Here is a 27,148-nt window from a genome sequence, read left to right on the forward strand (position 1 = left end):
TAATCGGTAATCATCACGTGCGTTACCTGCGGTATGAGTATAGTTAATAAGGCTGCGGTTAACAAGGCGACACGTAACGCTCTTGTTTTTGGCCTTAGATACGGCCACATACCGGTGAGAGATGATATTTTATAAACGACATCGTAATAATGGCTAGAAATAGTTTCCATAGCTCCCGGAGAAACCCTGCACACCTCGGCTTGGCCCACGTGCGCCGTCAGCCGTCAGCCGTGCCGTGCGCCAATCAATTCCAAATCCAAACTTTTCTCAACAACCGGTTGTATTCTCTGTCACGATCACGATCAACGAATTTACGAATTATAAGAGCTGCTGCTGCTGCTGCTGCTACTACTATCGGACGTAAAGAAGAAAAAAGACTATCCCTCGAATCATGATAAAACCGTCACTATGTATGTACCTGCCGATTCTCGCTAAATAATTTTGCATGTGTCATTTTTGCATCTCTCGCGATGATCGACACGTAGTTCTTGTGGTTAGAGCTGTAACATTTGTTCTCTTGACACTAATTGTAAGTGCCATGTCCACTAGCTATTATATATATAGTAGCTATTAGAAAGTAGTCTGACGTTTCCTAGCTTCCCTGGCTTCCCAGATGCCGGTTTTCCAAGTTTCCCTTCAAAGTACCTTATAGCTTATAGCTGAATATATCGATCGGAAAAAAATAATACTTATACGATATGAAATTAATACTTTCCGTTCCTAGTGGTTGGTAGGGTGCCCTCAGGTGCCTTCGCGTCTCGCGTCACGCGTGTTGCAGGTGAATTGCTGCTTGTTGCGCGGGTAGCCGTCTGTCGAGAGACGCTTTGCGCCTCTTTCCTCCTTTTCTTCGAATTCGGAGAAAGGATAAGCGACGTGTGTGATCCGCGTTCAATAATAGAGCGTTGTTCCAACAGAAATTAAAGGCTCTGTTTTAAGCGTTATATGTACAATATATCTATCTAGCATTGTAACAATAAGCTCTGCTCAAAGCTGAATCAAACCGCGTTTGTTTTTCGTATTATATAAAATTTACATAATCATAATATGTATAATTTTTGTTACATTACGTTCTTGTGTACAAGTATAGTCAGAGATATATCACATATCACTGCAGACTACGTTAATTTATAATTAAAGTGGCTTATAATTATAATCCGGTTTAATAACTATATCGTGTATACTATAGCTATATCCGATCCAAGGTTTTCCTTCTTTTGATTATAATTAACGATCGTTTATTATAAATATACATGAATTCCTATAATTTTGATACTCTAAACATTTAAATCAATCTTTGATGCACACGTAAATGTATAGTGAGTAAAACTATAATATAAAAGGTTGTAGTTCAAGTATCAAAAAAAGTTTATATCTAAATGATCATATTGTGATGAAAAGAAAAATTTTGGCTCGGGTAAGTTCACATTAGTATAGTATACGGTAATTAATAGTTATTAAACCAGATTATAAACCGTGTGTAAATATATGATCATTGGGCTACTGCCAATCGCGCTTAATTGCTCAAGGATAATTTTCTGATACTTCTGAAACACACGAGTATGTACACAAACAATTGCGATTGCGGTCTCTTCTCAAGGCGTTTTCCTCGTGCGTGAAGGTTAGTGAAGGTTAATTAAGTTGCGATCCAACTTTTCCAATGTGATAATTTTTTATCATGCGATCGCGTGTATTGTTTTCATTTATCTACGAGCATGCATGTTTTCTTACATTATGGGACATAGGAGAATCGAGAATCACGGAGAACGAGAATCATTTAATCATTACACATCAGTCATTCATTAGCCATGAATGGCATGAATGGCCCAGGCCATGTCACATGTCACTGGTCAGGCTGTCAGCCATAATCACGATCGACAATAATCACGAAATTCGATTTCGAAGACTCGAACCTCGATTCTCGAACCGCTCGAAGGAGGAGGGTCATCTCTAGGGGCAAAAAAATCGTGGACAATTTCGTAACTGATACAACTAAAGTTCCTAGAAATATATCAATTCTCCAATCGGAGAATACCATACGTCAAAATGTCGGATATTAAGATTGCGCAGATGGACCTTCCATCGGGATTGGTTACGAATGATCGTTCCTCTAGTTATGTACCCCTACTTCGCTGTGTCAAGTGAATTCTGTGAATTTAAAATTGTTTGAAAGTTTAACGTCTTTCTGTGCCCTGTACATACGACGCATCTATGTATGTATACGTCCGTACTCGTGCGTGTCAACAGTCCGCAACAGCCGCCGGAACCCGGAACGGCGGGAACCCTCGCGCTCGCATTGTCTTGTGTACGAGACCGGTAGAATTTTCTTCTCGGTTCTGTCTGATTCTGTCACGTTCTGTCACGCTCCGTGCGAAAACTGCGAAAGCACTCGATAGTCGAGACCGACCCTTAAAGGTAAGCATGTCTTACAAAACGATTTCCTTCAATTCCCTTGGAGTCTCTGATTGTGAGGCTAACAAACATCTCGGGGGTCAATTGCTGTAGATGTGGTAAATGTGGATAGATGTTGCGGTTCAACGATAAAGTTCGTGCAACAATCTTCCTTTTTATTTTTTTTTAAAGAAATATACATATTAGTTTTGTTTTTTTATTCCTCTGTATCATTCCTACAACGTTCCTTTCTTTTGTCGAAACGTTATCTTACGTTCAACAATTATTTGTTTGTCTAATGACGGTAACGCGGCTAAATATTTGTTTCGCAACTTTGCAATACTGACTCGACTTGTTTTCCTCTTTTTTTTTTGTGTATTTTCACGAACAACGTCAGGATCTCTTAGTGAGAGACTTTCAAAAACATTGAAAGTGTGTGTTGTCAGTGTAAAAACTCGACTATAACTATAATATTATTTCATGTTGGAGGCTACTACAGCAAAATGTATAAATGGGTGCGTTCAGCCGATACTCCGCTAGCCTAGCAATCGTGAGCAGTCGCTCGTTTCCTCTCCTTTGACCCAATGGATTAAAAGGAGAGGAAACGAGCGAAAACGAGCGACTGCTCACGATTGCTAGGCTAGCGGAGTATCGGCTGAACGCACCCAATGTAACAAACATGGCTAAATAGCGTGATAGGAGTGATAACGTTACGCTCTATATATATATATATATATATATATATATATATGTGTGTCCCCAATGTCTAATGTATATTGAATGTAACATTAATTGTTCCTATAGATGTGCGACGATACTGTTCGCGTCGCTCTACGTATCCGTCCATTGGTAGAGAGCGAGCTAGAGAAAGGCTGTCAAGCATGCTTGGACACAATCCCCGGAGAACACCAAGTTCGCATATGCAATACCGACAAAGCATTCACGTACAATTACGTATTTCCTCCTCACGTTGGACAAGAGGACTTTTATAACACAGCAATCAAACGACTTGTAGATAATACTTTCCAAGGTAAATATTTATCTCACCTTTACCAATCTCTGCAAACTCGACTTTTTCGATAATATATTGCCCTTGCGTTACGTTAAAGGTAAATAATGGTTCTCTTTCTTTCTTTATCAGGCTATAACGTTACGATACTGGCATATGGACAGACTGGTAGTGGTAAGACCCATTCCATGGGCACCAATTACACAGGTGTGGGAGAGAAGGGTATTATTCCGCGAGTTATCTACGATATATTTGACATAATTGAATCCAAGGAAGACTGGAACTTTAAAGTTGCGGTCTCATTCATGGAATTGTATCAAGAACAATTGTACGATCTCTTGTCCGACAAGCAGAAAAGTCAATCCATCGTAGATATTAGAGAGGATGGAAAAAGCATAAGAATTGTTGGCGTAACCGAGAAACAAGTTGCGAACGCTCAAGAGACGTTAGAGTGTTTAGCCCAAGGTTCCATGGGTCGCGTAACGGGAGCTACTGCTATGAATGCGCATAGTAGTCGTAGTCACGCAATATTTACGTTATGCATACGCCAGCAAAAGAGTGATGATCCGTAAGTAATTTTCAATCTCTCGCCTCGCGATACGTCCTACCGCTGCTTTTTTTCTTTTCCTGTCGCGTCTACCGCGTCTATCTTTTATCTTGCGTCGCCAAATTTGTGAGATACGTGGATTTTTTTCAAGCAGGAATACAGCAACAGTGGCGAAACTTCATTTGGTTGATTTAGCTGGATCTGAACGGAGTAAAAAAACTCAAGCCACCGGAGAACGGTTTAAAGAGGGTGTAAATATAAACAAGGGTCTACTGGCTCTAGGGAATGTCATCTCACAACTTGGTGACGGTGCCTCTGGGACTTACATAGGATACAGGGACAGCAAGCTTACCCGATTGTTACAAGATTCTTTAGGCGGCAACTCCATGACGCTTATGGTCGCCTGTGTCAGTCCAGCCGGTTGGTATTCGCATGCTAATCTCTCCTGTCTAATCTGTCTAACTAGAATTGCGCTCATTTGTATCTTAATGTATTTCATTATGAAAAATCGATTTGCAGATTATAATTTGGATGAAACTCTTAGTACGTTGAGATATGCCGATCGTGCGCGCAAGATAAAGAACAAGCCGATCGTGAATCAAGATCCGAAAGTAGCGGAGATCAATCGCTTGAACAAATTGGTTCAGGAACTGCGGCTGGCCCTTATGAGTCAAGAACTCGGCATAACGTGTCCAAAGGAGCATGAGGCACTCGAGGAGAAATATCGTGTATTACAGCACAAACTCAGAGACATGACGGAAAAATTAAATTTGAATTTAGGAGAAATTGTAATTATGCACGAACGAGCGGAAATGGCAGAACAAGCTCGAGAAAAAATTAGAATTGCCATGGCATTATTATTAGACGAATTCAAGCAAGTTTTACAAGATTTCGATACTTGTTCTGAAATCGATGACGAAAAACGTAATAAATTAAAAGCGATATACGAAAGGATGTTGGGTAAGAGCTCTTTTCGCAACGTGAACCGTTGCGTTAATTATGTCGCAAATATTTTGTCGCAAATTATAAATTTTGGTGTAAGTCTGTAACTCTTCTCTTATCTTGCCCGCACAGATATCCAAAATGATGAAAGGAAGGCATCTGAAGAGCTTATAAATCATGAAATATCCAACTCCAAAAATTGCGTCTCGCACGTGGCGGAAGATGTAGCGGAATGTGTACGTACAGAGGAATCGAACAATGTCGAAGACAGTTTGGATTACTTTGACAAAAAGGAAGAGGAACACACCTTACGGCAAGCGGAGCGAAACAACGAGGTGCAAAATATTAATAAGGAACTGGCGCTTAAAGAAAGCCTCGTGTCGGAACTCATAAAAAGCGCCACGCAAGAAACTGCCGAAAGCCGTAAGAACATCATTGAGATGGAGCAAGAACTCAAACGGCTACATGCGGAAAAAGAGGAAAATTTACAAGCGGTACACGCACACAACGTCAGCTCCAAGTAAGTCCAAAGTTGATGTAATTGATGGAGACGCCTTAATTCCCTTTACTTTATTCGGAATTTTCTTTGCGCACAGATTGGCTGAGACGCGTCGTAAAAAGGTGCAAGAATTGGAAAGAAAGATAGCGGAATTGACACGCAAGTGCACGGAACAGAACAAGATAATCAAGGGGAAAGAGAAGCAGGATCAAAGGATTAAAACTCTCGCCAGTGAGATACAGTCGTTAAAGGAAACTCGAGTCAAGCTTATCAGGCAGATGCGCAACGACGCAAATAATTTTACAAAGTGGAAACAATCCAAGGAGAAGGAAATTAATAAATTACGAACACAGGATCGTAAGCGTGCTTACGAAATGGTACGCATGAAAATAGAACATAATAAACAAGAGAATGTCTTTAAGAGAAAAATGGAGGAGGCCTTTGCAGTTAACAAAAGATTAAAGGTACGTTTCTTTGCCGACAATCTATCTGACGGGGGTGGCTTGCTTATTAAATAGAGGAAGGCTCATCAGAAGCTTGCCTTTGCGTAACATTCTGTCATTACGCTTCTATTAAGCTAGGCGACTTTGTGTAACACAGGGCGCATTGGAGATGCAGAGAAAGGCGATACAGCGTCAGGAAAGGAAGGCCAATAGCAAAGAGGAGATAAAAACTTGGATGGCTCAGGAATTGGAAGTATTAATGGCCACCGTAGAAGCGGATTATTCTCTTGAAAAACTGATGCAAGATAGAGCTTCATTGGTGCATCAATTGGAGCAACTTAAAAAAAATAGCGATCCGGATGAAGAGGAGCTTATGACTCTTACCGAATTTATAGAACTGCGTAACGCACAAATTGCAGATCTGCAGCAAAAGATTCTCGAGTCGGACCAGGGTAAAATCTCTTAAGTTACGCAAGTAACTTTACCGGGCATAGAGGTAGCGAGCCGGCGTTAGACATTACGTTAATAAAGAAAATAATTCCGTTCTTTTCTTTAGAAACTAGGACAAGTGCCAGATGGAATATAATACGTACAATAGCGGACGCCAAGGCGGCATTTGAAACGGCATTCCATATAATTACACAAGACAGGAAGCAACAGTGTTACAAGTATGACGAATTGAAAGTTAGTATTATACATATACACGTGTAATTTTTTTTACATATTAAATAATTTACTTATCTAAAATACGCACTCGATGAAATTAATTACAAAGGTAATTTGTGACATTTCAGGAGAAGTATCGGAACTTGGAAGCGCGATTGGAGGAATATGAAAAACGGGATAGAGTAAATGAAATGTCTCGTCCGCGAAATACGTCTGACACGTCCTCTAGCGATACTGAAACTTTGACAAAATCTGAAAGACAGGTAATCGAGTAAAGAATAATGTCAGAAACAAACATGTTCTTCGAGTGTGTGTTTGCTGAGAAACAAGTTGAGAGATCATCACATCATTATGCGTTTTAGATTTTAACAGAGAATAAGTTAAATACGAATGAAAGATCACCGACTAAGAAAAGAAAGAGGGAAAGTAAAATAGAGGTAATCAACGAGAATGCTTACTTATCGCACGATGATAGTTCAATGATGGAGGACGATGTCGATAAAGATCCAGATTGGAAAAAGACACCGCTTTACAGTCGCATACAAAAGTTGCAGGTAAATTTGTGTTAATTTTACAGAAGTCTTAATCTTAACGACAAATGTTACAGAAACGTCGCGAATATCTTACGGTACTTTTCCATTTCTACACAGTTCAGTTTTTTTTCGTTATCAAGTAGACAATGCAAAAGAGCTACGTACTTAGTATAATTGCGTGAAATTATTATTATTATTTTTGAGGAGGAATTATCTTCTTTTTCTTTATCTTCTTTATTCTTTAGAATAAATCAAAACTTTCCATTCAACGATTGACTTTTAAAATGGAACCCGATTCGAGCCCGATAAAGTGCGCTTGTAAAACTAAATGTGCTACACGGATATGCACGTGTCGCAAGAATGGAATTACCTGCAACAACTGTAGCTGTGACTCGGAACAATGTCAGAATAAAGACAAACAGAATGTAAGTGTCACACGTATTACGTATCGTGTCGTATTATACAAGCCAATGTATGTTACCTACCTACCTAATATATGTACGCCATCAATTTTTACTTGTATTTTTCTTTTCAGTTGCGTACTACGCTATTTTCAGATGTCATGGAGGATGAAGCAAAATGTGATTAGAAAAGACAAGTCACATCTTATCTTTTTTTTTCTTCTTTAATTGTGAAAAAAAAGTACATTTACTTATCGTAGCGCATCGTGTTCGATATCGCGTTAAATATTGTACAAAATCCAATTTCTCGTTTCGTAGACATTTATCTCACTTTTCATATTTCAGCATAAACACGATAATTAATTCAATTGTATAGGAAGGACGTGTGTATAGGAATTTGTTTTCATTTTGCGTGTTTCGTACAAATAATGTCAATTATAAATTATATAAAAAATATAAAGCCTAATACCGCATTGTCCTTTGGCATTAAAGTATCGATTTTATAATCAAATGTATCGTAAACTCGGGTGAATCGAGTAAACGTCCACGTTGGAAAGTTTCTCCTTGGTGTTCACTTTTATAACTCGAACAATACGCCTGGAGTAGAAATTTTCTTTTCATTCCGCGTGATTAAATTGCAAACGTGAGTAATCTGAATCGAGGATCTAACCAAGCTCAGGGCAGAATCTTGAGGGACATTTAGGTAGTTTGTCACAATGAAATACGGATATTCGACTGTACTTGATAACAAATAAAGCGGAAACTTATCAATTTCTTCCGACCGATAAACCAAGACCCTTCGACGTGTCATGGTTGTGACGACCCTGGCGACCGCCGCCCGACTGGCGCGGCGCGCGGCTGACCGCAGCGCAGCACGTGGTCACGTGATATGGTCACGTGCTCTAGTCACGTGTTGTGCACCGCGCGCACGCGGCCGGAGTACGCGCTACATAAAGAACGGAAGGCTGATTGGCCCTGGCCGTATGGGTGGAGCCTACGCGCCTTAACTCTCCGCCCGATGCCATTGGTGCCATTCAATCACGAAGAAGAAGCTGATTGGTCATGATTAGACATGATCTCATCGGGGATCGGGGCAGAGCAGTGCTGCTGGCTGCACTCTGCACTCTGCACTGCACTGCAACGCAACCAATTCATCTTCATCAGCTGATCAGTGATCGGTGCTCGGGCCGCTCGGGCCGTTCGGTCGTTCGGTGTCGGCAGCATTTGCAACACTTGCAATTTCCATTCGCATATTCGCACGTCGCATCGGTGATCAGTACTGACTACTGGATCAGTAGTCAGTAGTGTCGGTACTCGGTACGGTATTAGAATATAGGCTATTGTATAAGTGAATGAGTGGGTGCTGGGCAGTCTGGGCGCACCCGGGCGAGTGGCCGCCTTCGTCAGGATTTTCGGCTGCGGGCTGAAACGCGACGAAACGAGTCTCCAGTTCTCCAGTTCGATGTCGAGCGTAACGCGTCGTTACGAGTCGGGCACTAGCGATATGCGATGGAAGACACAGCTGCTCCGGCAGCTGTTACGCCGCCGTTAACCACGTTACCCGAGACCGAGAGACTCGTCGGATACTCGTCGGGATTGGGAATATTGAGAATACTGGGATATCGGCCGATCAGATCTCTCTACCGTTGGATTATTAAATCTCGCCCCGTTGCAACTGATCTAACGTCATGGACGGTACCTGCCTTCGTCAGTTTGTCACAGCATCTATCAAAAATTTCCTGCAACTACAACGGATCAAAGAGTAAGATACCCGAATACGGACTATAGAGATGGAGTATTAATTAAGCGCTGCCGAAAGCTGAGTTTTGAAAGTGTTAAAAATCCTACTTTTTATTATGTTATTTATTATGTCTACCTTTCGAGACGCGCCTCGTTATGTTACCTTTATAAACGTAAACATAAACGTGGGCGATGTTAATCTTTATTACATGCAGTTTTTCTTGACTTTGACTAGAGTCACTTCCCCTATATACAAAACGGAAGAAAAAGAATTTTGGATTGGGGCTCCCCTTTAAAGCTTGCTAGCCCATTTGGTATTACCATCTTGTTAAGTTAGATTAGGTTAGGTTTAGGCTAGGTAATCCGCTCTCCGCTCATTTTTCAATATTTTAATCTTTATCCTCTCATTATAGTTTTGCATTTTTGCATCCTTGGAATTCGTCTGGACGTTTGGCATGTAGCATCTGTTCATACGCAAAGTAATTTATATGTGCATGCATGAGTCAATGATGTATTGATGATGTTGACGCGGTCAGTTTAACCGACGACCGCGATTAATACTTGATCGTATTGTACTTCTTATGTGTATATAAACGCGCGCGAGAAATCCAAGTGATATATGTGCGGTATCGCTGTCTCTATATTCTATACAGTTATTGTGGGTAATATTGTTATCAGTCATAAAGCTCTGCGAGAGTAGTTGTTACCTTGCTACTGATTGTGGGCTACCCACTAGTCTCAGTCCCAGTCCCAGTCGTGGGTTACGGGTCACGGGTCACGGGTCACTAAACAGCTGTGATAAATGTACGTTATATGCATGCATACCACGTTTTGCCATAGCTACAGTAGTTAAGAATTGAATTCTTCTCTGTACAGGTAGATATGATGTACAAAACAAAGGACCAGTCGCATTTTTCACAATACGTGAGAAAAGAGAGAGAGAGAGAGAGACAGAGAGAAATATATTGTGCACTTTAATCTCGACATTTTATTATTATGTAATCAAACAATTCCGCGTTCAGTTTCTCCATTAATCCTTCCTTGCAACCGTATGGCTTTTACTCGAGCTTAAAAATGATAGAAAAGCATGCCTATATCGAAGCCTTAAGGCTTAAGGTAGAGTGAAACCTTTAACGGAATGTACTAGCACCGCTTGTAGGAGTAGAAATAGAGAGGATCGGCATCTTCGAGCGGCATGCGGCGTACTCTGCGCGACGTCTTCTACCATTCTACCGATATGAAGACGCGGAAAGAAATCCTGTGTGCCGTAGCGTGGATTACTTGGTGGATTACAGGTTTCCTCTCTCCTTAAAGTAGTTCAGCAAGCAGGTATCTCGCAGTTGATATAACAACTCGTGTGTGTCACATGTGTATGTACATATAATAGATATAGGTATAATGTACGCTTTTTCTCGATGCGCACCATGTATTTTATACTTTGACAGAATGCTTATGGAATTGGAAAAATAAGCTTAAGCTCTATGCCAGGAATAATCTACTATTACTGTACCATATACGTGTAATCAAAACCTACATAGTAACATAGTATATAGTATATTTTTTTTTATAATTCTTTAATTTCATTATCTGCTTTGCACGGATTTAACTAAATAGTCTTTTGCGTAATAACTAGGTAATCCTCTTTCGTTTTATGTAACAACTGCTCATGTTCCATGATTTCTTATGACGTAATAGTTTCCTGTCGCGTCAACGCCGACCGGCAAAATATGCCATTTGCTTCATTCGATGTCGATTTATGATGAAATAAATTTGTACATAGTAGCATAGAATATTTATTGGTTTTTATGTTGTCAATGTCTATTCGCAATATTCGCATGTAACGGCACAGCCCAATTGTACGAACGTATATAATTTCATTATTTTCAATAATTTTACCATAATTTGATGTGCAATTTTTGTTTATGAAAAATTTCTACGCGGAGAATTTACAACGGAAAAAGAGGAGGCGCAACCTGAAAACGAGATATGCAACTGTGAATGTACTTGCAGGATAAAGTGGATGAATCCGAGAGCATGCACAAACGAGGCGTATACTCCTACATCCATTGAACATATGGCAAATGTGGCAACTCACGGAATATGGATTGTACCTTCGGTAATTGGCAGTATCGAACTGGTACGGCGTTCAGCGACATGGGCTCAGTTTGTTTCCGCTTGCGTATACGGCACTTCCTTGATCCTTGTCTTTGCAGTGTCAACTTTCTTCCACAGTGTGCACTACTGCAATCACAACAGGTGACACAATTACATATTATTTGACCGTTATTTATAATCACTTGTTCCTACTCATTGTCACAATTAATACTTACACGTAGTTTTCCTTTTTTCTCTCTCTCTCGACAACTTGCGTCACGTAACATGGTAAACGAGGTAATATTCATCGCGTATGATATTTTAGACAACTAAAAGATGCGTTGCATCGTTGCGATCGTGCTATGATTTACATCTTCATAGCGGCCAGTTACTTTCCATGGTTAAATATAGAACATTTCCCAGACGACGAGCTTTTGTTCGCGATGCGATATGTCGTCTGGATCATGGCTATAATAGGTATCCTCTACCAGCAGATCTTTCACGAGAGATACAAGATGCTCGAAACTATTTTCTATGTGGTTATGGGTATTGGACCTAGCGTCGCGATCCTTAATGCTGTAAGTAGCGAGTAACGTTGTCTTCGGATTACCCACATTGAATCTCTCATTTTAAGAGCACGAAAACGGAAAACTTTTCGCTCGAGCAAGATAGATACATTTCAAATAATTTGGCTTTGAATAATCTTATTAATTAAAGGTACATCGAATAATTGACGATAAATCTTTTTACAGTATAACTATTACAATATTACGGAATTGAAACTGGGTGGACTGATATACGTTCTTGGCTTAGTATTTTTCAAATCGGACGGCCGTATACCTTGCGCTCACGCAATCTGGCATCTTTTCGTAGCTGCGGCGGCTGGATTTCACTACTATGCGATTCTGAACCACGTGTTTCCTGAAACAGGCCCGACGAATCTTCTTGGACCATCTGGCACAAATATGCCACAATTATCTAATGTACTAAAGCCTCATGTGGAATTGTAGGAGTTGTATACTATTGGAATTGTATACTATTTTCTACACTATTTCTTCCAAATGCTAAAGATTCTAAAATGTAGTTTCATTCCCAGTTTTAAAGGGTAAACTCTGTATATTTTCTTTTATCTTTTGATAGACAGATCTACCTTTAATTTATGTCTATTCAGAGTTTTTGATAAGAACAAATTTATTTTTTAATCGTGATTTGTACCTGCCCGTGCTAGACAGCTAGACATTTTTTTATAATTATTCCAAATGTCAGTAAACTAAAACCGTACACACACACACACACACACACACACACACACCGCACACACAGAGTGTGTAAATATATAAAGAAGACTAGTGAATTGTGTATATGTATTTAAAAAAAAGGGAAAAAGAAGATTTTTAAGTACCTGACGGTCATATAAGGCGGCCTCTATTCATATATTATGAATGTGTTGTGTATTAAACAAAAGAAAACATCTGATATTACATTAGCAGAGATATTAATATGAGTCAGTTATTGCTAATTACATGACGAGTTTGAATATACATTTATAGCGAACGTTGTATCTTTCGTATTCGATTTAATGTATCCATTAGTCTCGATATCATTCATGAACGATGCCAAATTATTGTAAAAAAGAAAATTGTATCATGTCTGTACTTTTCCAAATGCAAGAATATTATAGAATATTTTTGGGAAAAACATTTTGTTTTATACTTCATAAGTTTGATAAAAGTCTCTACATTAGGATCTATATAAAATGTAGATTAGCTTAGTATTAGCTTAGCGACAAATGGAAATCAAGTTGACTGAATACACATCTTTATTCTCTACTAAAAGTCTTTCTGTTTGCAGATTTATTGTGCCAAAATTAAATTAAACTCGCATCTTTATCTAATATAGGATTTCCAACACGCGCCATTTAAATTTTGTGATGGAAAAAAGAATTGAATGTTGTATTTGTATTATACAATACTTTGGCAAATATTTTAGCATGTAATCACGAAAAAGCAAAAATACTATGTGATAAACCAGGGTTGTTTAAAAAGTTCATGTTCTGACCTACATGCAGGTGTGAGATAGGGACTCCGGTGGTATTTAGTATATATCCTTTCTACATGTTCTTGTAAAATTTCAGCCTAATTGATTAAGTTTTTCTTTTTGTGCAAATGTGATAAGCGTTTCTTGGCGAAAAATGCACTCATAAAATATCTGTTCCTGAAAAGCATGTCTTCTCAGCACATTTACGAGAATTAAGAGAGAGAGGGGGGGAGGGAGAAATTTGAGATCCGATTCTCAGATGTGATGGCTATTGTTAACAAGTGGTTGGACAATCAGAACAAAGATTTCTATGCCAGAGGCATCAAGAGGCGTTGGAGCACCAATGGGTCAGGTGCGTTGAAGTAGAAAAGGACTACGATGAAAAGTTATGATAAGAAGATGTCAGAAAGTCTCCTGGATATAGGTCAGAATATGGACTTTTTGAACAATCCTCGGACGCAATTGAATAAAATCAGGCAATTCAGTATATAGTTGTGGTAATTGTAACAGTCATATTACAATATGTTTATACATCATAAAATAACTTGTGCATCTGTAATGTGCATCTATAAACATATATTACAAAACATTCTAATTTGTACTTCCTTATGTGTACACATTAATTGTATATTTGAAATTAATATGTATAGTAATACTTATCGCGTCGCGTAAAAGAGTCAACGGTCGGTCTCGCTCCGCGTGTACTTGAAGCGAGACACTACCGTGTCTCTTGATTTGTATGTATATAGCGTGTAGCGCGCGCACACAAACACATATATACACACCATCCACACACACACACACATGTATAGAATGTACAGTACTGACAATTTAAAATACGAAAGTCTTGATGTAACAAAGATATTAATTTGCGATACATGTATACCGTGACATCGCAAGGACAAGCAAAGTACAAAATGATGATCAGTTACGAGTTATTCGCTGTCTATTTTTGTTGTTGTATAATTCGTGGACCAAAGTAACGTGGAGTAACATATGTAGCATCGCTGTCATTGACATATACTTCCCGAAATGAGTGTAATACTTGTAAAATATAGTAAGAAATTAAAGAAATAAAATATTATATATTGGCCAAAGACTGCTTCTCATATTTGATAAAACTGACTTGTTATCACAGTATTAGAGTTGCGCGCGCGCGTTAATCGTTACGCTGTAACGTAAAATTAAGTCTGGTTCTTTTTAGCTGAACTTCTTGCACGGTCATCTTATCATCTTTTCTTTTTTTCTTTTCATGTGGGGAGAAAAAGATAAAAGATATATGTATCGTACAAGAGAAGTTCAGCTATAAAGAGCAGGCCAATTCTGTATAGGCAGATAGGCATAGGCTTGCATAGGCTTCTACATATCTAAAGTCACATCAGGAAGGGTTTCCTGGGTTTCCATGGTGACGATAGCAAACAAAGCGAGAATAGAACGAGCCGACAATGGATAAGTGTTTCTCCGACTCTGATCTCTGACCGGTTATTATCGGTATTGAACATCTAGTTAAACAATTTGGAATCTGTGCAGTCATGAAAATTAATAGGCGTACGTCTTTCGAACGTGAAAAAATTGCAATTGGCAACTTTTCAATAAAGTATAAATAATAGATTGTACGTGTGTGTGTGTGGGTGTGTGTGGCGTGCGTGTGTGTGTGTGTGCATGAATTTCGCGATCCATTATTATTATTATAAGAGTGGTCGAGTTGTGGCGTACCGAGGATCTTATCAGCGACGAAACGAGAAAATAAAGTATGGATAATGTTACATATGATGAGACGGAGAGTAAAACTACATCCTTGGCTGCCAACACGCTTAAAATGCCATCGTGGTTACTGGAGATGACCGAGTATATAGCATTAATTTACATATTACTTATTCTCACCTCTTAAAAAATGAATATGACAGTATTGATTATTTTCTACCCTTTTTTTTACTCTTGCCTTTTTAATCCTTTGTATTAGCGATATAGAAAGAATTGGCATAAGTAACGATGCCGAATCGCTACAAATGGAAACATTTTTAATCGATGACCAGCATGGTTTTAAAAATATCACCGTCGAAACGGAAGATGATACGTAAGAGATCTATATGTATACGATAAAACAACATTGTTTAAAGAGTTATTCATACAGCGGTGTGTACAGTAAGTAGTAATGTGAAACATTTCGTTTTGGTGGTATTTTTATTTATAGAGATAAACAACCTAGCGCAAGCTTAAGCGATCTTTATATCGATGCTGATATTAAATTACAAACGTCCGCAAGTAAATCACTGCCGAATACACCGAAGAACGAACAAGTACAAGTTAAGCGAAGAAAAACACGCGCTTGTTCGGCCGTTTTAAATACGAAATATCGTACAAAGAACGATTTTCATGGATTTGATGCATGTTTGGAGAGGAAACAGATGGAAAAGCGCGACACGCTCCAAAGCTTGGCAAGCTCCAATAAAAATTATTTGGACGAAGAAGAATTTTACTTCGAGCATCAAATACCAAATGTCTCGAATCGTGCAGATACACGATTACATTTGTCAGATGACAACTGTTCCAACAGTTCTGCATTTAGCACGCAAAACGAAGAAAAGTCGACATTACCATCTGGTCGGTATCGGGAAGCTTTTTCAAATCTCGTACCAATTACTTTTTGTGTGAAAACGATTTTGTTAAATTATTTGTCAAATAATAATCAGCCTTGTAGCAAATTGACATACATTCATTTTGAAATCATGAGTAGATATGTGCCTTCATCTTCATATATATTATATTATACACATTAGAAGCATAGAAGCATTAACCGTTGTCTACCCAGCAAGTAGTATTTTTTGCATCTTACCTTTTGTACGCCAAAGTAAAATTTTCATTATCTCGAGCACGTAATGACAAATAATAAATGTGCGTAATGTGATTAAACAAAAACGAATATCGTCACGAGTGAGTATTATACCGTGTTAAAGTTTAGCGCACTTTTTACTTTACATTGCTACATTGTCAACTATTTATTTATGTCACTTAAAAATTTTATATCAGACGACACCACACACTTAACTATATTATACTTACAAACGCTTTAAGAGATTTCGATGACGCCGGCTGTTACGGCACGCCCCACAGTCATGGCAGTTAACGTGTTAAAGTCTCGCATTTTTCTGCGTCCTCGTAATATGCAAATAATTTAGTGAAATAATTTTAGGTAAACCTTACAAAAATTTTATTATTCCTGAACTACCGTCCGGAGACTCGTTGATCATTGATATTCTCTCCACCTGGGGTGACAAACATTACGTAGGCCTCAATGGTATCGAAATTTTCTCAAATACTGGAGAACCAGCCAGAATAAAAGAGATACGTGCACACACGACAGGCGCTAGTCAATCACTGAACAACGATCGTGATCGTGATCCTCATATTATAAATAACTTAATTAATGGTATTAATCGAACGAGAGACGATGCAAATTTATGGCTAACACCTTATTCGAATGGCGACCATCATTACGTTTACATGATATTTGAATTCACGATTACTGTAGCAATGATCAGGATATGGGTAAGGCTCCCTTACCTATTTTATGACTGTCGTAAAATAATTAATCTTTAGATGTAAAAAAAAATGCGTGCGTACGTGCATAAAAGTACACTTCACCGCGATCTGAAATTATTCTCTTTCTTATTCTCTTCTTCCAGAACTACAATAAATCCAGAATACATTCCTTTAGAGGAGCCAAAGATATTATTATTAAATTGAATGACATTATCATCTTTTACGGAGAAATCGCTAAAGCTTCAGGAGACGACATGGGTAGCCTCGATTCCTTCGGCGATGTAAGAAATTTTGTCAAATAAATCACAAATTATGAAATATATAGTTCTACAAATTATATAGTTTAATATCATAGAAACATTAATTGTGCGTGTCACTATATTAATTTAATAGTGATCTATTAATTTAATATGTACGCTTATAGTACTTTAGTATTCTCAGTCTTCAAACTTCTTTTCTTTGTCACGCATAATAATAAATTTTATACGAAATTAATTTTATACGTAATGCGCAAAAATATTGGCTGATGTAGACTATATTATTTACGACGGACGAAAATATTCTGGAATTGATATCAAAACATGATAATACGTTCATAGAATTCAATAATGGGATGTCCGATTGCGAAGAGAAAGAAATAATTCGCCCAATAACGGCAACGATAACCAGTGACAATGTAAGAGAGCCACGCGCGTCGATATATTTATTTATAATAATGCACACGCATGACGTAACACACACAACGAGATAGATATAACAACTAGGTGATCTTTTTAGATTACCTCAGCGAGACGTAAAAGCAACGATTCTATTGAGAATTCTCCCAGCTTGTATAGCGATAGCAAAATTCACGATACCTGCACTCTTACCGCTCTATCATGCAGAGAGATTCAGTTAATTATTATTTCCAATTGGGGTTTACAGGATTTGGTTGGTAAGTAAATAAAAGTAGCGTCATTAAATAAGATAACGCTGCAATCTATCATGCACTCTCGAATCGGAATCTTTATCGGCATCTCGGCATCGGCATCGGCTTCGGCTTTGTAGGCCTTACCGGTATAGAATTAATCGGAGATCAAGGTACAGCAGTCCCGTTGGTAAACGCCAATTTGCATTGTAATGTGGCCGATACGCATTTAACGAGACTGATCGATGGGCACAATGTTACAACTGAAATGGATCGCATGTGGCTAGCGGACCTGACGTTAGATAAGAGGATCACTATAACTGTTACCTTCGATACGGATGTGTACCTAACGAGAATGCGGATTTGGAATTACAACGCATCCTTGGAGTTATCTTATTGCGGAGTAAGATGTATACATTGTTCAAACGCAAAAACTTATTATCAATAACGCAACGACCAGCTAAACGAGAGGGAGATTCTCTTTGCACAGGTAAAACAGTTACTAATTAAATTAGACGGTAAACAATTATATGCCGACGAGAATGCCGACGGCTTCCTGTTGAGACGCGCGCCGGGATCTTGCCATTATGACTTTGTCCAAGAAATCAGTTTCCTTAAACCACCTGCTCAAGAACATTTTTTGGATTATATCACTGATTCAATTAAATCGCCCGAAGGTACGTGTCATTAGAGACGGCAGCGTGCAAGAAGAGTATATACAGGTTTCAGGAAAATGCTCATGTGTCGTATACGATTTTCAGAACTCGAGCCTTTGGATTCGAACTACGAAGCTCCGTCAATGCCGCGAGGATTCGTGTATCAAATAATAATTTTCTCTACATGGGGAGATTCTTACTACGTTGGTCTCAATGGGATACAGATATATGACAATTATGGAAACGAGATAAAGTTAACTACAGATAGTATGTTCAGTTTGTACGAAAGTTTATATGAAAGATATATAATTCTATTATACGCTATAACAGAATTATCAACTTGATTTTATACACTTTCCTCTCTGAAGACAAAAAAAGAGAAAAGAATTTCTAATTATAATTTGCATTTGTAAATTATTTCCATCGATATAATTTATGTTTCCACCACCAATGGTTAAGCCAATTATGGTTAAGCAATGCCGATCATATTTCACTAGACGTAGCTGCATTTCCTGAAAGCGTTAACATAATCGAAGGAATAGATAACGATATTCGTACACCGGACAAACTTATCGATGGGACAAACGATACTCGAGACGGACGGCATGCCTGGCTGGCTCCTATACTTCCCGGACAAGTAAACGAAAATAAACCGTCAAAAAGATGATAGTCAATTATTCGCCATTTAATATTCTATCATTTTTTCAGACAAATCGTGTGTATTTAATATTTTATCATCCCATTATGGTATCAATGATCAAAATCTGGAATTATGGGAAGACTCCACAAAGGAGAGTTAAAGAATTTGCGGTAAGATAAATAAATTACGTCAATATACAAGTATATTCTGACTGATAATTCTCCAATTTGTCAATTGTACTGAAATCATTCGTTTCTTATAGATACTAGTGGACGACTTGCTAGTTTACAATGGAACGTTGGATAAACACAATTCATACGGATTGGTAACGTTTGTAAAAGAAAGCAGTAATGAGAATCTCGTAAATCGGTAAGTCGCAAGAGCAACGCTAACAAGCAGAGAAAATTTGACGAAAAAATTTGACTGCGATTGCATGTACATATAAATCATATAATTGTAGCTCGGAGCAAGAGGGCCGTCTTTTAAACTTACGAAGAAATACCTCGGGTACTACGTCATTACCAGATCCATCCCTTCGCCCACATACATCTTTACAATTTAAATAATCCATAATAACGCCACAGATGTTTAACACATACTAAAATTGTACATATATTTTTACACTTACATCGCGACTTTTTTATTTTTATATTAGCGTCCCGTCTTAATAATTAATGGCTACGGTAGCATATACATATATATCGATGTATAATATTATAATAATATTCATACATTTCCACATGTTTCTGTAATGACCATCCCATACGAATATTAGATGTACAAATGCTGTTTATCTTGAATATTGTTGAAAAACAATAGAAATAATTGCAATATAGAGATTTACGATATAACGATTTGATTAGGTCGTAAGAAAGAGTAAAAAGATATGTATACATGAAATATATCATACGTCTCGTCACACGTCACGAATTTTTTTTCTCCTTATACGAGTTGCTATATAATAATGCGAAGGAAAAATTTTACACGGATATCTCACTTCTCTGACGCTCTCGAGTAAATTATGATAAATGACACGTTCAGTTACGAGGGTATTACTCGTGGTCTTTTCGTTTCCGTTGATGTGGAAATATCTACTTGGTCCATTCCCTCTTCACGAGGTCCAGTACGTTTCCTCGCCTTCGGTGACGATTGTTTCAGACACTCCATATCGTTAAATACTACTTGTGCTCCACCACCACTCGTTGGCAGTATGTCGCCCTGTTTAAGGGAAAAAAAGAAATCTTGAACTTGTGTATATTAATAATAAAGATTGCACGTGTCAACAACATTCTCTGAATGCATAAATTGCGAAACCTTATATAATTTCGTTTCAAGTTCTCCGTCCGTATCGTGCTCTTGTGCGACAAGACAATATCTAGACGCGCCATCCGTAATTTCTTTCGGGGAAGTAAGTTGCGTTACGCTTCGCCGTCTTTGCATCAGTGGTTGCAGTACAGTCCCGATTGGCACGAGAGTCTGAGGTCTATGATCGATCCATCTGTCGGCACTTTGCGATCGTCTATACCTCGGATTCGAAACGGCTATTCTATCCTACATATAACAAAATTGTTATTTTTCCCCCCCTTTCCCCAACTTTTTTATACATACAAAAATTTTCAAGTTTATACGACGATATAAAGATATTTAAGAGGAAAGAGTAATTACATAATAGGCAACCTTTCGTGATATTCTATCTCTATCAGGACTGACCACTCTCGTTGTCAACTCTGGAGCTTGGTCTCTCGATGAGGCAGGATTAATGTTATTGTCACCGACAATTTGCTTTACTTGGCGTAACTTGTCTTCTTGAAGCTTCATTTGATTCTAAATATATTAATGACATATTAAATTTTTTTATTAATGTGCGCAAAAGTTAAAAACAAATATTAAATATAAAATCAGAATAAAATTACCTGAAGTTGTTCGCGCTCTTGATGCAGTTTTATTTCTAACTCTCTGGTCAGTTTATTTGTCTCGACTCGCATCTTTGTATTATATCTCTGCTTCACTCTTTGCTTATCTATTGAACGTTGATTTAATGCCAACTCCCGATCTCTCACCTATGCACGAACATCGTATATATATATTAAATTTAAATTAACGTTGCGTATGAGCGAACGAATACATTGCACGCATACGAATCTCACCTCTTGCTGTAAGTTTCGCACCATATCATTAGCATTGTTTAATTCACGTGAAAGAATATTGATTTTCGTTTCTGTTTTACAGAGGTGTCCTTCTAATGCCGATATCTTTTTTTCCTGGTGTGTATTTACATTTTTCAACATAACTACTTCACTTTTTAAACTTCCATTTTCTTGCTCTATTCCCCTTAATATCCGTCTAAAATCCTCTTCTATAAATGAAATGTACATGTAGTCAATCATCATCATCATCATCGCGTTATAGCACTTTGTTAGTTAGCTAATTATGAGATAAGTTTGCTAAAATTGTACGTCTTACGTTTCTTTTGTAAATCCGCACGAAGCATGTTGCGCTTGTTGATACGTTGTTCCAAGAATTGTATTAATGATAGTATTACTTGATCATTGTCCGAGGTGATAGTCTCCAATTGAGGAAAGCGTCCGAACAAACTAAAATTTATGAAAGTGTGATAAAAACATTAGATTACATCATGGGAAAAGAGAGGGGGGGGAATTTGAATTATAATAGCTGTTCAAGTTGCAACACACCTGTACATTGGACCTATGTCAATGTTCAAATCAACGGCTTCCACTCGGCCTCTCTCCAATTTGCCTCTCGTTTCCTTGATCTGAAAATGTGATAAAACTTGTACTCTCATGCGCGCGCACATTTCAGAATTGTAAAATGTTATTCGAGTTACAGCCATTACCTTATTCACTTGTCTTCTGCCAGGAGTGAGACCGAGGTCAAATTTTACAGGATTAGACCTCGTGATATGCACTTCTTGAGTCATTTCCGCAAATTTCATGACTTGCTACACACAAAGAGAAATTTTTGTAAAGATTAATGATATTTTATTTTTCTTTATAGATATATTACATAGTATCTTACGACGTACAATTGTTTCGTCATAATCGTCCGCTCTTGGATTTACACAGACTATCATTCTGACTTGTCCTTCCCCATCAAAATAGTTTTTGAATAACTGCGTAAGCTTGGAATCTCGATAGGGAACCATTTTATTTGTACCCCGAGTCTGATTCTCTCTCAAAATTTCCAAACACGATCGCAGGGTCATTAGAGAGTTATTAATGTTTCCTACACACAATTATATATGTACACATTGTTTGAAGGTTTTCATAAATTTCACGAACATACGACAAATAAAATGTGCAGATGCCATCTCACCTGCTTCTCGTAAACGTTGACCGGTAGTTTTAGCGCTATTCGTTCGCTCGCTGCCTGCTAAATCTACTAAAGACAATTGGCTTACGCACACGTCCGGTTTATACTGCATTACATATTCGCCTTCGGGATCTAAACGTGCCTAATATGCAGGAGAGTAATCATTGTAATCATTAAAGCAATTGTATTTCACTCTGATGTAGCAAGAGGTTCAAAAAGAGCGTGTACTACCTGTACAAGTCTGATGGTGAAAACGCTGTGCGATCTACTCGATTCTGCATTCATTTCCGTATGCGCGACGCGTCTTTTCCGTTGTCCACGTTGAAACAGCTCAAATGCTTCCCCCGCACTTTTTACTTCAACTTCCGTGACGGCATGCACATACATATTTTTGTTGCCGTCTTCTCTAACAAGTTTACTCTGCAGTGTCCTATGTTAAATATAAATTAAAGAAATAAATAGGTGCTTTAAAAACACATAACAAGATTGCAAAAAAAAATTGTTTTCCTCAGGCGATGCTCTTACCTGTTGTTTCTGATATCATCCTCATCTAACAAGTCGTATACACTGTTGTTGTATATTTCGACATACGTGACAAATACAGCATACACATTATCCGTGTCAACCGCCACGCTTTGCGATTCATTACGTTCGTGAGCTACCGTCGGATTACTATCCCCATCGCTGTCCACCTTACGCCTATTGTATGTACGTTCATAAGTGATATCAGTTTAACGTTATTTAACACCTATGTGATCTAACACAGCAAGACTGTCGTCTATCTCTATCGAGAATTCTATTAGGTATTAAGTATTAGGAAAAAGCTTACCGTTTGCCGGGTCTCCCAGTTCTTTGCAACAGTTCTTGACTCCTATCCTGCATAGCGTCAACCTCGCTTTGCACATCAAAACCATTTAATTTATCAGGTTTAAAGACAAACTTTTTCGTTTGATACGTCGCGATAGTATTGAAAATAACATCCAAGCACCGAGGCATGATACCAGCATCCTGCAGTTCCCCGGTCATCGTATAAGTTTTCCCGCTACCTGTCACACCGTATGTAAATAGGAGACCGTTTCTTCCGTGAATAAGATTTTCAACCAGGGGAAGGGCGACTGTTTCAAATATCTTCCCCTGCTTCACATCGGGCGTAAATACATAACTGAACGTCGTTTGTATCTCTTTGCTAGTTGTAGTACGAAAGTTGGCTGATGACTCCGGTGGTGTTATCACCACTGTCGTATCAGACGTGACTCTCATGCACGATACATCCTTCGTAGATTGCATGGGCCGTAAACGACAATAAACTTGCACGGGATCTGTAGGTATCATGTTAGATCCCTTCGGCCGACCGATTGGCTTACGGGCTGGAGTCTTCGGACGTCTGGAACATTTGTTACGTCGGTCCATCTCAATCTTTTATCTCTTTATTTCTTTTCTCTTAAAATTCACATGCGTGTACTTGAACGGAACCTCAGACTTGATTTTACATTTTACGTTACAATACTTACGCGGGCTTCATTATTATATAAGTCGATCCGCTCTTTTTCCGTCGATTAAGAGAATGCTGCAACAATTGTGAGAGCAATTCCTCGTTCCTCGATGAGAGTGTTATGACGCTAAACTTAAAAGACACACGCGTGAAGATCGTTACAATCTTCATTCAAATTGAAGCTTGGCATGCATAGATGGCAGGCCAGGCGTTTAATATACAGTGCTACCAACTTTATTATCCATCGCGTGCACACTATAGACATAAAAATCGGAACAGCTTTTGGAGAATCGCAACAATTGACCAATCACAGTCGATTATTCTCCTCAAATTCGATTGTGATTGGTTGATTGCTTGGTTCTAAAAGTAAGAAGCCACGCACGTTCGACTGCTGAGCGGCTTGGTCTGCTGAACGCGCCCATTGGTTTCCGATTTTCCGCCATGTTTTTAGGTGGACCATCGGGGTTATACTGTGGCTGTCGTGAGTGTCGTATCGGTATATATTTTATAGTTTAGAATGTTTAGATCGTTTAAATAAAATTTGAATTTCACAGTGAAACATTTTGCAAAAGGTATTTTGATTTTATCACAAATTTTAGAGATTCGGACAATATTTTCCATAACCATATTATATGAGACTCTGAGACGTTACGTTTAACTCGCTCGTTAAAAGGAATATTTTTATTCAAATTATTAGTTTAATTTAATCGCGAAGTCACATGTCACATGAAATTTATACGAACGGTATCTCGCTATGACGAATAATATTAAAATAATTTCAAGACCGAAAGTTAGATTCTGTCAATTTTCCGACAACGGGCAAAACGAGGAGGAGATCGTTGAACATTGTAAAAAACAGACTGTTGTGCAAGCGAATGGTCCAAGAATCAAGGAAATCTTATCTCTTAAAAAGCCCATCAGAATTGTAGATCCTACAAAATCCACAAGTGTTGGTGACAAAGATGTGTCTTTAAGTAATTGTAACAATGACAACTCCTCATGTCGCAGCATTACATGTGGCAATGTCCAGGATAAATCTTTCTCTGATAAAAATGTGACAAAAGTCGAGAGCACAATGATTTTGCGTGATGCAAATGGTATTCAGAATACAGGGAAGAGTTGTAAAATGTTGCAACTTGATAAAAATCCACGAGATGATGTTTCGAGAGAGCGCATAAAGTGTTTGCAACAAAAGGGAAAAGAAAATAAAGGTAATTGTCATTGAAAAGAACTATATCTAGCCCTTAAACAAATTAAATGTCAACGAAACAAGAACGGAAAACTCGCAACAAGGTACAATCAATTACTCAATTAAAATCTAAACTTTTTACAGGTATTTTGCAGGCTGGTTGTAAGGAAAAAGTAAACGTTGCAAGACCAGCGTTTAAAGGGTCAAACATGACGAAGTCGCAATCTGCACCAAGCATTATGAAAAGAACGAGGAATTCAATGATCCAAGGGGGAATTCTTAATGCAAAACCTGCAACTACCCTATCTCGTGTTACGTCGCGTTACAAGACTGTGGCAAAAAATAAAATATCTCCGGTCAAGAAAATCGTTTTACGTAACGTATCGGGTCCTAAGATCAAAACATCTGTGGGGCCAGGAGTTTTTCGCAAGAAGCAGAACGATACAAAAGCAAGTGATGGAAATGAAAGACGTACCGTCACATCAGATGTAGAAGACTTGGCCCAACCAGAATACAACTCTATCGTGTGTACTGTAAATAAACTGAAAGAACTTGAGCAGCAGAAGATTGTCACAGATGTCAGTCATTTGTCATCTACGCTTAAGAGTTTTCTAAACGGAAAGGTAAATCTTTATATAAATTGGCCCTACGTGTGCGTATATGTATACATTGGAAAACGTTTATCTTTTTGTCACAGATTTCCACGGCACTCGATTTTCCATTGGATGAAGCAATTTACAAAAATTTAGTGGATTTGAGTATAGATGAAAGACAATTGCCATCAACCGTTATGCGAAGTAAAGATCCAGAACCACGGCAAAAAGATGTAGTACCGAAACTTTCAGACTTTTTCATACCCGAGGATACAAAGGAGATTTGCGAGGCTGTGCACGTTAAATCTCGCGTATCAAAGATCAATGATAATTGGAACGCCTTTAAAATTAGCGATAGGATACTCGAATGGAAATATAGTATAGATGAGATATAGGATTATGTATAGGACTTGTTTGTCAGAAGTGTGTCAAACTTTAAATTGTCGTAATATAAGCAGCAAATAAAAATTTATATAAGTTACGAGAAAAATATCAACTGAATACAATTGCTTGGTAGAAATATATATAGAATGTGGATGCAATTTTCTCGATATGTATATTTTTTCAACACAGAAGAATAAATTTATAGACATGTATAATTTTACCTAATTTACTGTTATTTATAATTAAAGGTGGAATATTACATATTTGGTATGACGAAGAGAGTCACTTATAATTGTATTTACTCATGAAATGATAGTTTTATTGATTTTCCATCGGAATCAAATTCTGATGGCATCGACACGGAACTGATGCCATAGTATCTCTTTTGTAGATAAAGGTAGATACGGCATAGATTATAGTAAAGACATGTACCAGCCAGTATCATCCCAATTACAACTCCAGCTATGATGACCCTGTTGAAAAAATTTTTGTTAGATCTTAATGCATGTAAAGTATGACGCATTTACCAAATTCAAATCTATTTTATGACATATTTACACAGTGATCCATATGTCGTAGTCTCTGTAGCTGCAGCATACATTTTCGTCGCAACAATACTGTGACGATTCACATAAGCCCCATACACAGTAATGCGCAGTAGTCTGAAAAAAATATATATATGCAAGGAAACCGAAAATCGAATTTATAGACAAGTCAGAAAAATTATAAATTAAGACGTAAACATTTTCATGCAACATTAATTCTATCGACATCCAAAGCATGACATTTTCTACGAACGTTTATCGTAATTTCGCGATATCACGATATCACCATATCACATTAAAATACGAAAAAAAGAATGACAACCGAGAAAGTAGAAATAATGCGAAACACAGACATACCGGAGAAATCACGAAACTCCAAGTTAATATAAAGAATGTATTGCTTGACACTCTTGACAGATACTCCATTGTGCATCATAATCCCAAACCTATCTCAACCTAGCTTGAAACTACAGATGTCTACATATACACATACATTAGTGCTGGTTTACAAAGTGGTGAATCGCAAGAATTGACCACGCACAATCGAATTTGAAGAGAATAATCGACTGT

At 38.0% G+C, this 27,148-nt stretch overlaps 7 protein-coding genes across 20 annotated transcripts in view; 4 read left to right on the plus strand and 3 right to left on the minus strand.

Annotated features, from left to right (window-relative positions):
* LOC139823172 (odorant receptor 4-like) overlaps window positions 1-778 on the minus strand; it is a 3,633-nt gene extending 2,855 nt beyond the window's left edge. The window contains exon 1 of one of the 2 annotated variants that reach the window (XM_071795564.1): window positions 27-777. In XM_071795564.1, coding sequence (XP_071651665.1) covers window positions 27-170 — 144 coding nt within the window. In that variant the 5' untranslated portion in view covers window positions 171-777. Of the gene's footprint in view, window positions 1-26 lie in introns of both variants that reach the window. The other variant, XM_071795563.1, reaches the window with a different exon arrangement.
* Window positions 1-8,202, plus strand: part of Klp3a (kinesin-like protein 3A) — a 26,247-nt gene extending 18,045 nt beyond the window's left edge. For 7 of the 9 annotated variants that reach the window (XM_071795540.1, XM_071795536.1, XM_071795537.1 and 4 more), the window contains 12 exons: window positions 3,193-3,418; window positions 3,530-3,965; window positions 4,099-4,364; window positions 4,464-4,904; window positions 5,019-5,406; window positions 5,483-5,849; window positions 5,986-6,280; window positions 6,385-6,512; window positions 6,623-6,757; window positions 6,857-7,048; window positions 7,273-7,452; window positions 7,563-8,202. In XM_071795540.1, coding sequence (XP_071651641.1) covers window positions 3,193-3,418; window positions 3,530-3,965; window positions 4,099-4,364; window positions 4,464-4,904; window positions 5,019-5,406; window positions 5,483-5,849; window positions 5,986-6,280; window positions 6,385-6,512; window positions 6,623-6,757; window positions 6,857-7,048; window positions 7,273-7,452; window positions 7,563-7,616 — 3,108 coding nt within the window. In that variant the 3' untranslated portion in view covers window positions 7,617-8,202. Of the gene's footprint in view, window positions 1-1,363; window positions 1,619-1,920; window positions 2,413-3,192; window positions 3,419-3,529; window positions 3,966-4,098; window positions 4,365-4,463; window positions 4,905-5,018; window positions 5,407-5,482; window positions 5,850-5,985; window positions 6,281-6,384; window positions 6,513-6,622; window positions 6,758-6,856; window positions 7,049-7,272; window positions 7,453-7,562 lie in introns of those variants that run through there. The other 2 variants (XM_071795539.1, XM_071795533.1) reach the window with 2 other exon arrangements.
* Window positions 8,203-8,563: 361 nt separating this feature from the next.
* LOC139823185 (monocyte to macrophage differentiation factor 2) lies at window positions 8,564-14,396 on the plus strand. Its single transcript, XM_071795584.1, has 5 exons — window positions 8,564-9,081; window positions 9,114-9,190; window positions 11,179-11,424; window positions 11,588-11,840; window positions 12,015-14,396. Exons 1-5 carry the CDS (start codon window positions 8,938-8,940, stop codon window positions 12,270-12,272), a joined length of 978 nt encoding a protein of 325 aa, XP_071651685.1. The 5' UTR covers window positions 8,564-8,937; the 3' UTR covers window positions 12,273-14,396.
* Window positions 14,397-14,595: 199 nt separating this feature from the next.
* On the plus strand, window positions 14,596-19,966 carry LOC139823168 (katanin-interacting protein-like). 3 transcript variants are annotated; one of them, XM_071795553.1, is made up of 14 exons: window positions 14,597-15,147; window positions 15,263-15,376; window positions 15,494-15,903; window positions 16,493-16,848; window positions 16,986-17,123; window positions 17,375-17,518; window positions 17,620-17,776; window positions 17,923-18,152; window positions 18,240-18,426; window positions 18,511-18,672; window positions 18,903-19,042; window positions 19,114-19,215; window positions 19,308-19,414; window positions 19,506-19,966. In XM_071795553.1, exons 1-14 carry the CDS (start codon window positions 15,053-15,055, stop codon window positions 19,609-19,611), a joined length of 2,448 nt encoding a protein of 815 aa, XP_071651654.1. In that variant the 5' UTR covers window positions 14,597-15,052; the 3' UTR covers window positions 19,612-19,966. The 3 variants fall into 3 exon arrangements, with proteins under 3 accessions (XP_071651655.1, XP_071651654.1, XP_071651653.1); XM_071795552.1 differs by having other exon boundaries at window positions 14,604-15,147; window positions 17,890-18,152; XM_071795554.1 differs by lacking the exon at window positions 17,375-17,518 and having other exon boundaries at window positions 14,596-15,147; window positions 17,890-18,152.
* Window positions 19,515-24,038, minus strand: LOC139823165 (kinesin-like protein KIF23). 3 transcript variants are annotated; one of them, XM_071795548.1, is made up of 14 exons: window positions 23,887-24,038; window positions 23,205-23,759; window positions 22,901-23,074; window positions 22,607-22,805; window positions 22,379-22,517; window positions 22,089-22,288; window positions 21,900-22,004; window positions 21,739-21,818; window positions 21,509-21,639; window positions 21,193-21,401; window positions 20,959-21,105; window positions 20,711-20,869; window positions 20,360-20,596; window positions 19,515-20,263 (listed from the first exon to the last, which is right to left on the minus strand). In XM_071795548.1, exons 1-14 carry the CDS (start codon window positions 24,036-24,038, stop codon window positions 20,087-20,089), a joined length of 2,664 nt encoding a protein of 887 aa, XP_071651649.1. In that variant the 3' UTR covers window positions 19,515-20,086. The 3 variants fall into 3 exon arrangements, with proteins under 3 accessions (XP_071651649.1, XP_071651648.1, XP_071651647.1); XM_071795547.1 differs by having other exon boundaries at window positions 20,723-20,869; window positions 21,739-22,004; XM_071795546.1 differs by having other exon boundaries at window positions 21,739-22,004.
* Window positions 24,039-24,276: 238 nt separating this feature from the next.
* LOC139823174 (uncharacterized) lies at window positions 24,277-26,253 on the plus strand. The gene is made up of 3 exons (XM_071795571.1): window positions 24,277-25,078; window positions 25,201-25,679; window positions 25,754-26,253. The coding sequence occupies exons 1-3, from the start codon at window positions 24,622-24,624 to the stop codon at window positions 26,042-26,044; spliced, it is 1,227 nt and encodes a 408-aa protein (XP_071651672.1). The 5' UTR covers window positions 24,277-24,621; the 3' UTR covers window positions 26,045-26,253.
* LOC139823183 (uncharacterized) lies at window positions 26,187-27,095 on the minus strand. The gene is made up of 3 exons (XM_071795583.1): window positions 26,936-27,095; window positions 26,592-26,695; window positions 26,187-26,506 (listed from the first exon to the last, which is right to left on the minus strand). The coding sequence occupies exons 1-3, from the start codon at window positions 27,002-27,004 to the stop codon at window positions 26,332-26,334; spliced, it is 348 nt and encodes a 115-aa protein (XP_071651684.1). The 5' UTR covers window positions 27,005-27,095; the 3' UTR covers window positions 26,187-26,331.
* Window positions 27,096-27,148: the final 53 nt, after the last annotated feature.

This window comes from Temnothorax longispinosus, chromosome 12, assembly GCF_030848805.1.
Source record: "Temnothorax longispinosus isolate EJ_2023e chromosome 12, Tlon_JGU_v1, whole genome shotgun sequence".
Classification (NCBI taxonomy): domain Eukaryota; kingdom Metazoa; phylum Arthropoda; class Insecta; order Hymenoptera; family Formicidae; genus Temnothorax; species Temnothorax longispinosus.

Excerpts from the sequence above, each read along its gene's own strand:
- LOC139823185 (XM_071795584.1), top strand. The coding sequence starts at position 8,938 with ATGGAAGACACAGCTGCTCCGGCAGCTGTTACGCCGCCGTTAACCACG. Across the intron at positions 9,191-11,178 it reads CAACTACAACGGATCAAAGA|GATAAAGTGGATGAATCCGA; the intron begins GTAAGATACCCG and ends ATGTACTTGCAG. Across the intron at positions 11,841-12,014 it reads GCGTCGCGATCCTTAATGCT|TATAACTATTACAATATTAC; the intron begins GTAAGTAGCGAG and ends ATCTTTTTACAG.
- LOC139823168 (XM_071795552.1), top strand. The coding sequence starts at position 15,053 with ATGGATAATGTTACATATGATGAGACGGAGAGTAAAACTACATCCTTG. Across the intron at positions 19,216-19,307 it reads GGAGAGTTAAAGAATTTGCG|ATACTAGTGGACGACTTGCT; the intron begins GTAAGATAAATA and ends CGTTTCTTATAG. Across the intron at positions 19,415-19,505 it reads AATGAGAATCTCGTAAATCG|CTCGGAGCAAGAGGGCCGTC; the intron begins GTAAGTCGCAAG and ends ATATAATTGTAG.
- LOC139823165 (XM_071795546.1), bottom strand. The coding sequence starts at position 24,038 with ATGAAGATTGTAACGATCTTCACGCGTGTGTCTTTTAAGTTTAGCGTC. Across the intron at positions 21,402-21,508 it reads TGCGGATTTACAAAAGAAAC|AAGAGGATTTTAGACGGATA; the intron begins GTAAGACGTACA and ends TTTCATTTATAG. Across the intron at positions 20,597-20,710 it reads CACGAAAGGTTGCCTATTAT|GATAGAATAGCCGTTTCGAA; the intron begins GTAATTACTCTT and ends TGTTATATGTAG.
- LOC139823174 (XM_071795571.1), top strand. The coding sequence starts at position 24,622 with ATGACGAATAATATTAAAATAATTTCAAGACCGAAAGTTAGATTCTGT. Across the intron at positions 25,079-25,200 it reads AAAGGGAAAAGAAAATAAAG|GTATTTTGCAGGCTGGTTGT; the intron begins GTAATTGTCATT and ends AACTTTTTACAG. Across the intron at positions 25,680-25,753 it reads AGAGTTTTCTAAACGGAAAG|ATTTCCACGGCACTCGATTT; the intron begins GTAAATCTTTAT and ends TTTTTGTCACAG.
- LOC139823183 (XM_071795583.1), bottom strand. The coding sequence starts at position 27,004 with ATGGAGTATCTGTCAAGAGTGTCAAGCAATACATTCTTTATATTAACT. Across the intron at positions 26,696-26,935 it reads GGAGTTTCGTGATTTCTCCG|ACTACTGCGCATTACTGTGT; the intron begins GTATGTCTGTGT and ends TATTTTTTTCAG. Across the intron at positions 26,507-26,591 it reads TACGACATATGGATCACTGT|GGTCATCATAGCTGGAGTTG; the intron begins GTAAATATGTCA and ends TTTTTTCAACAG.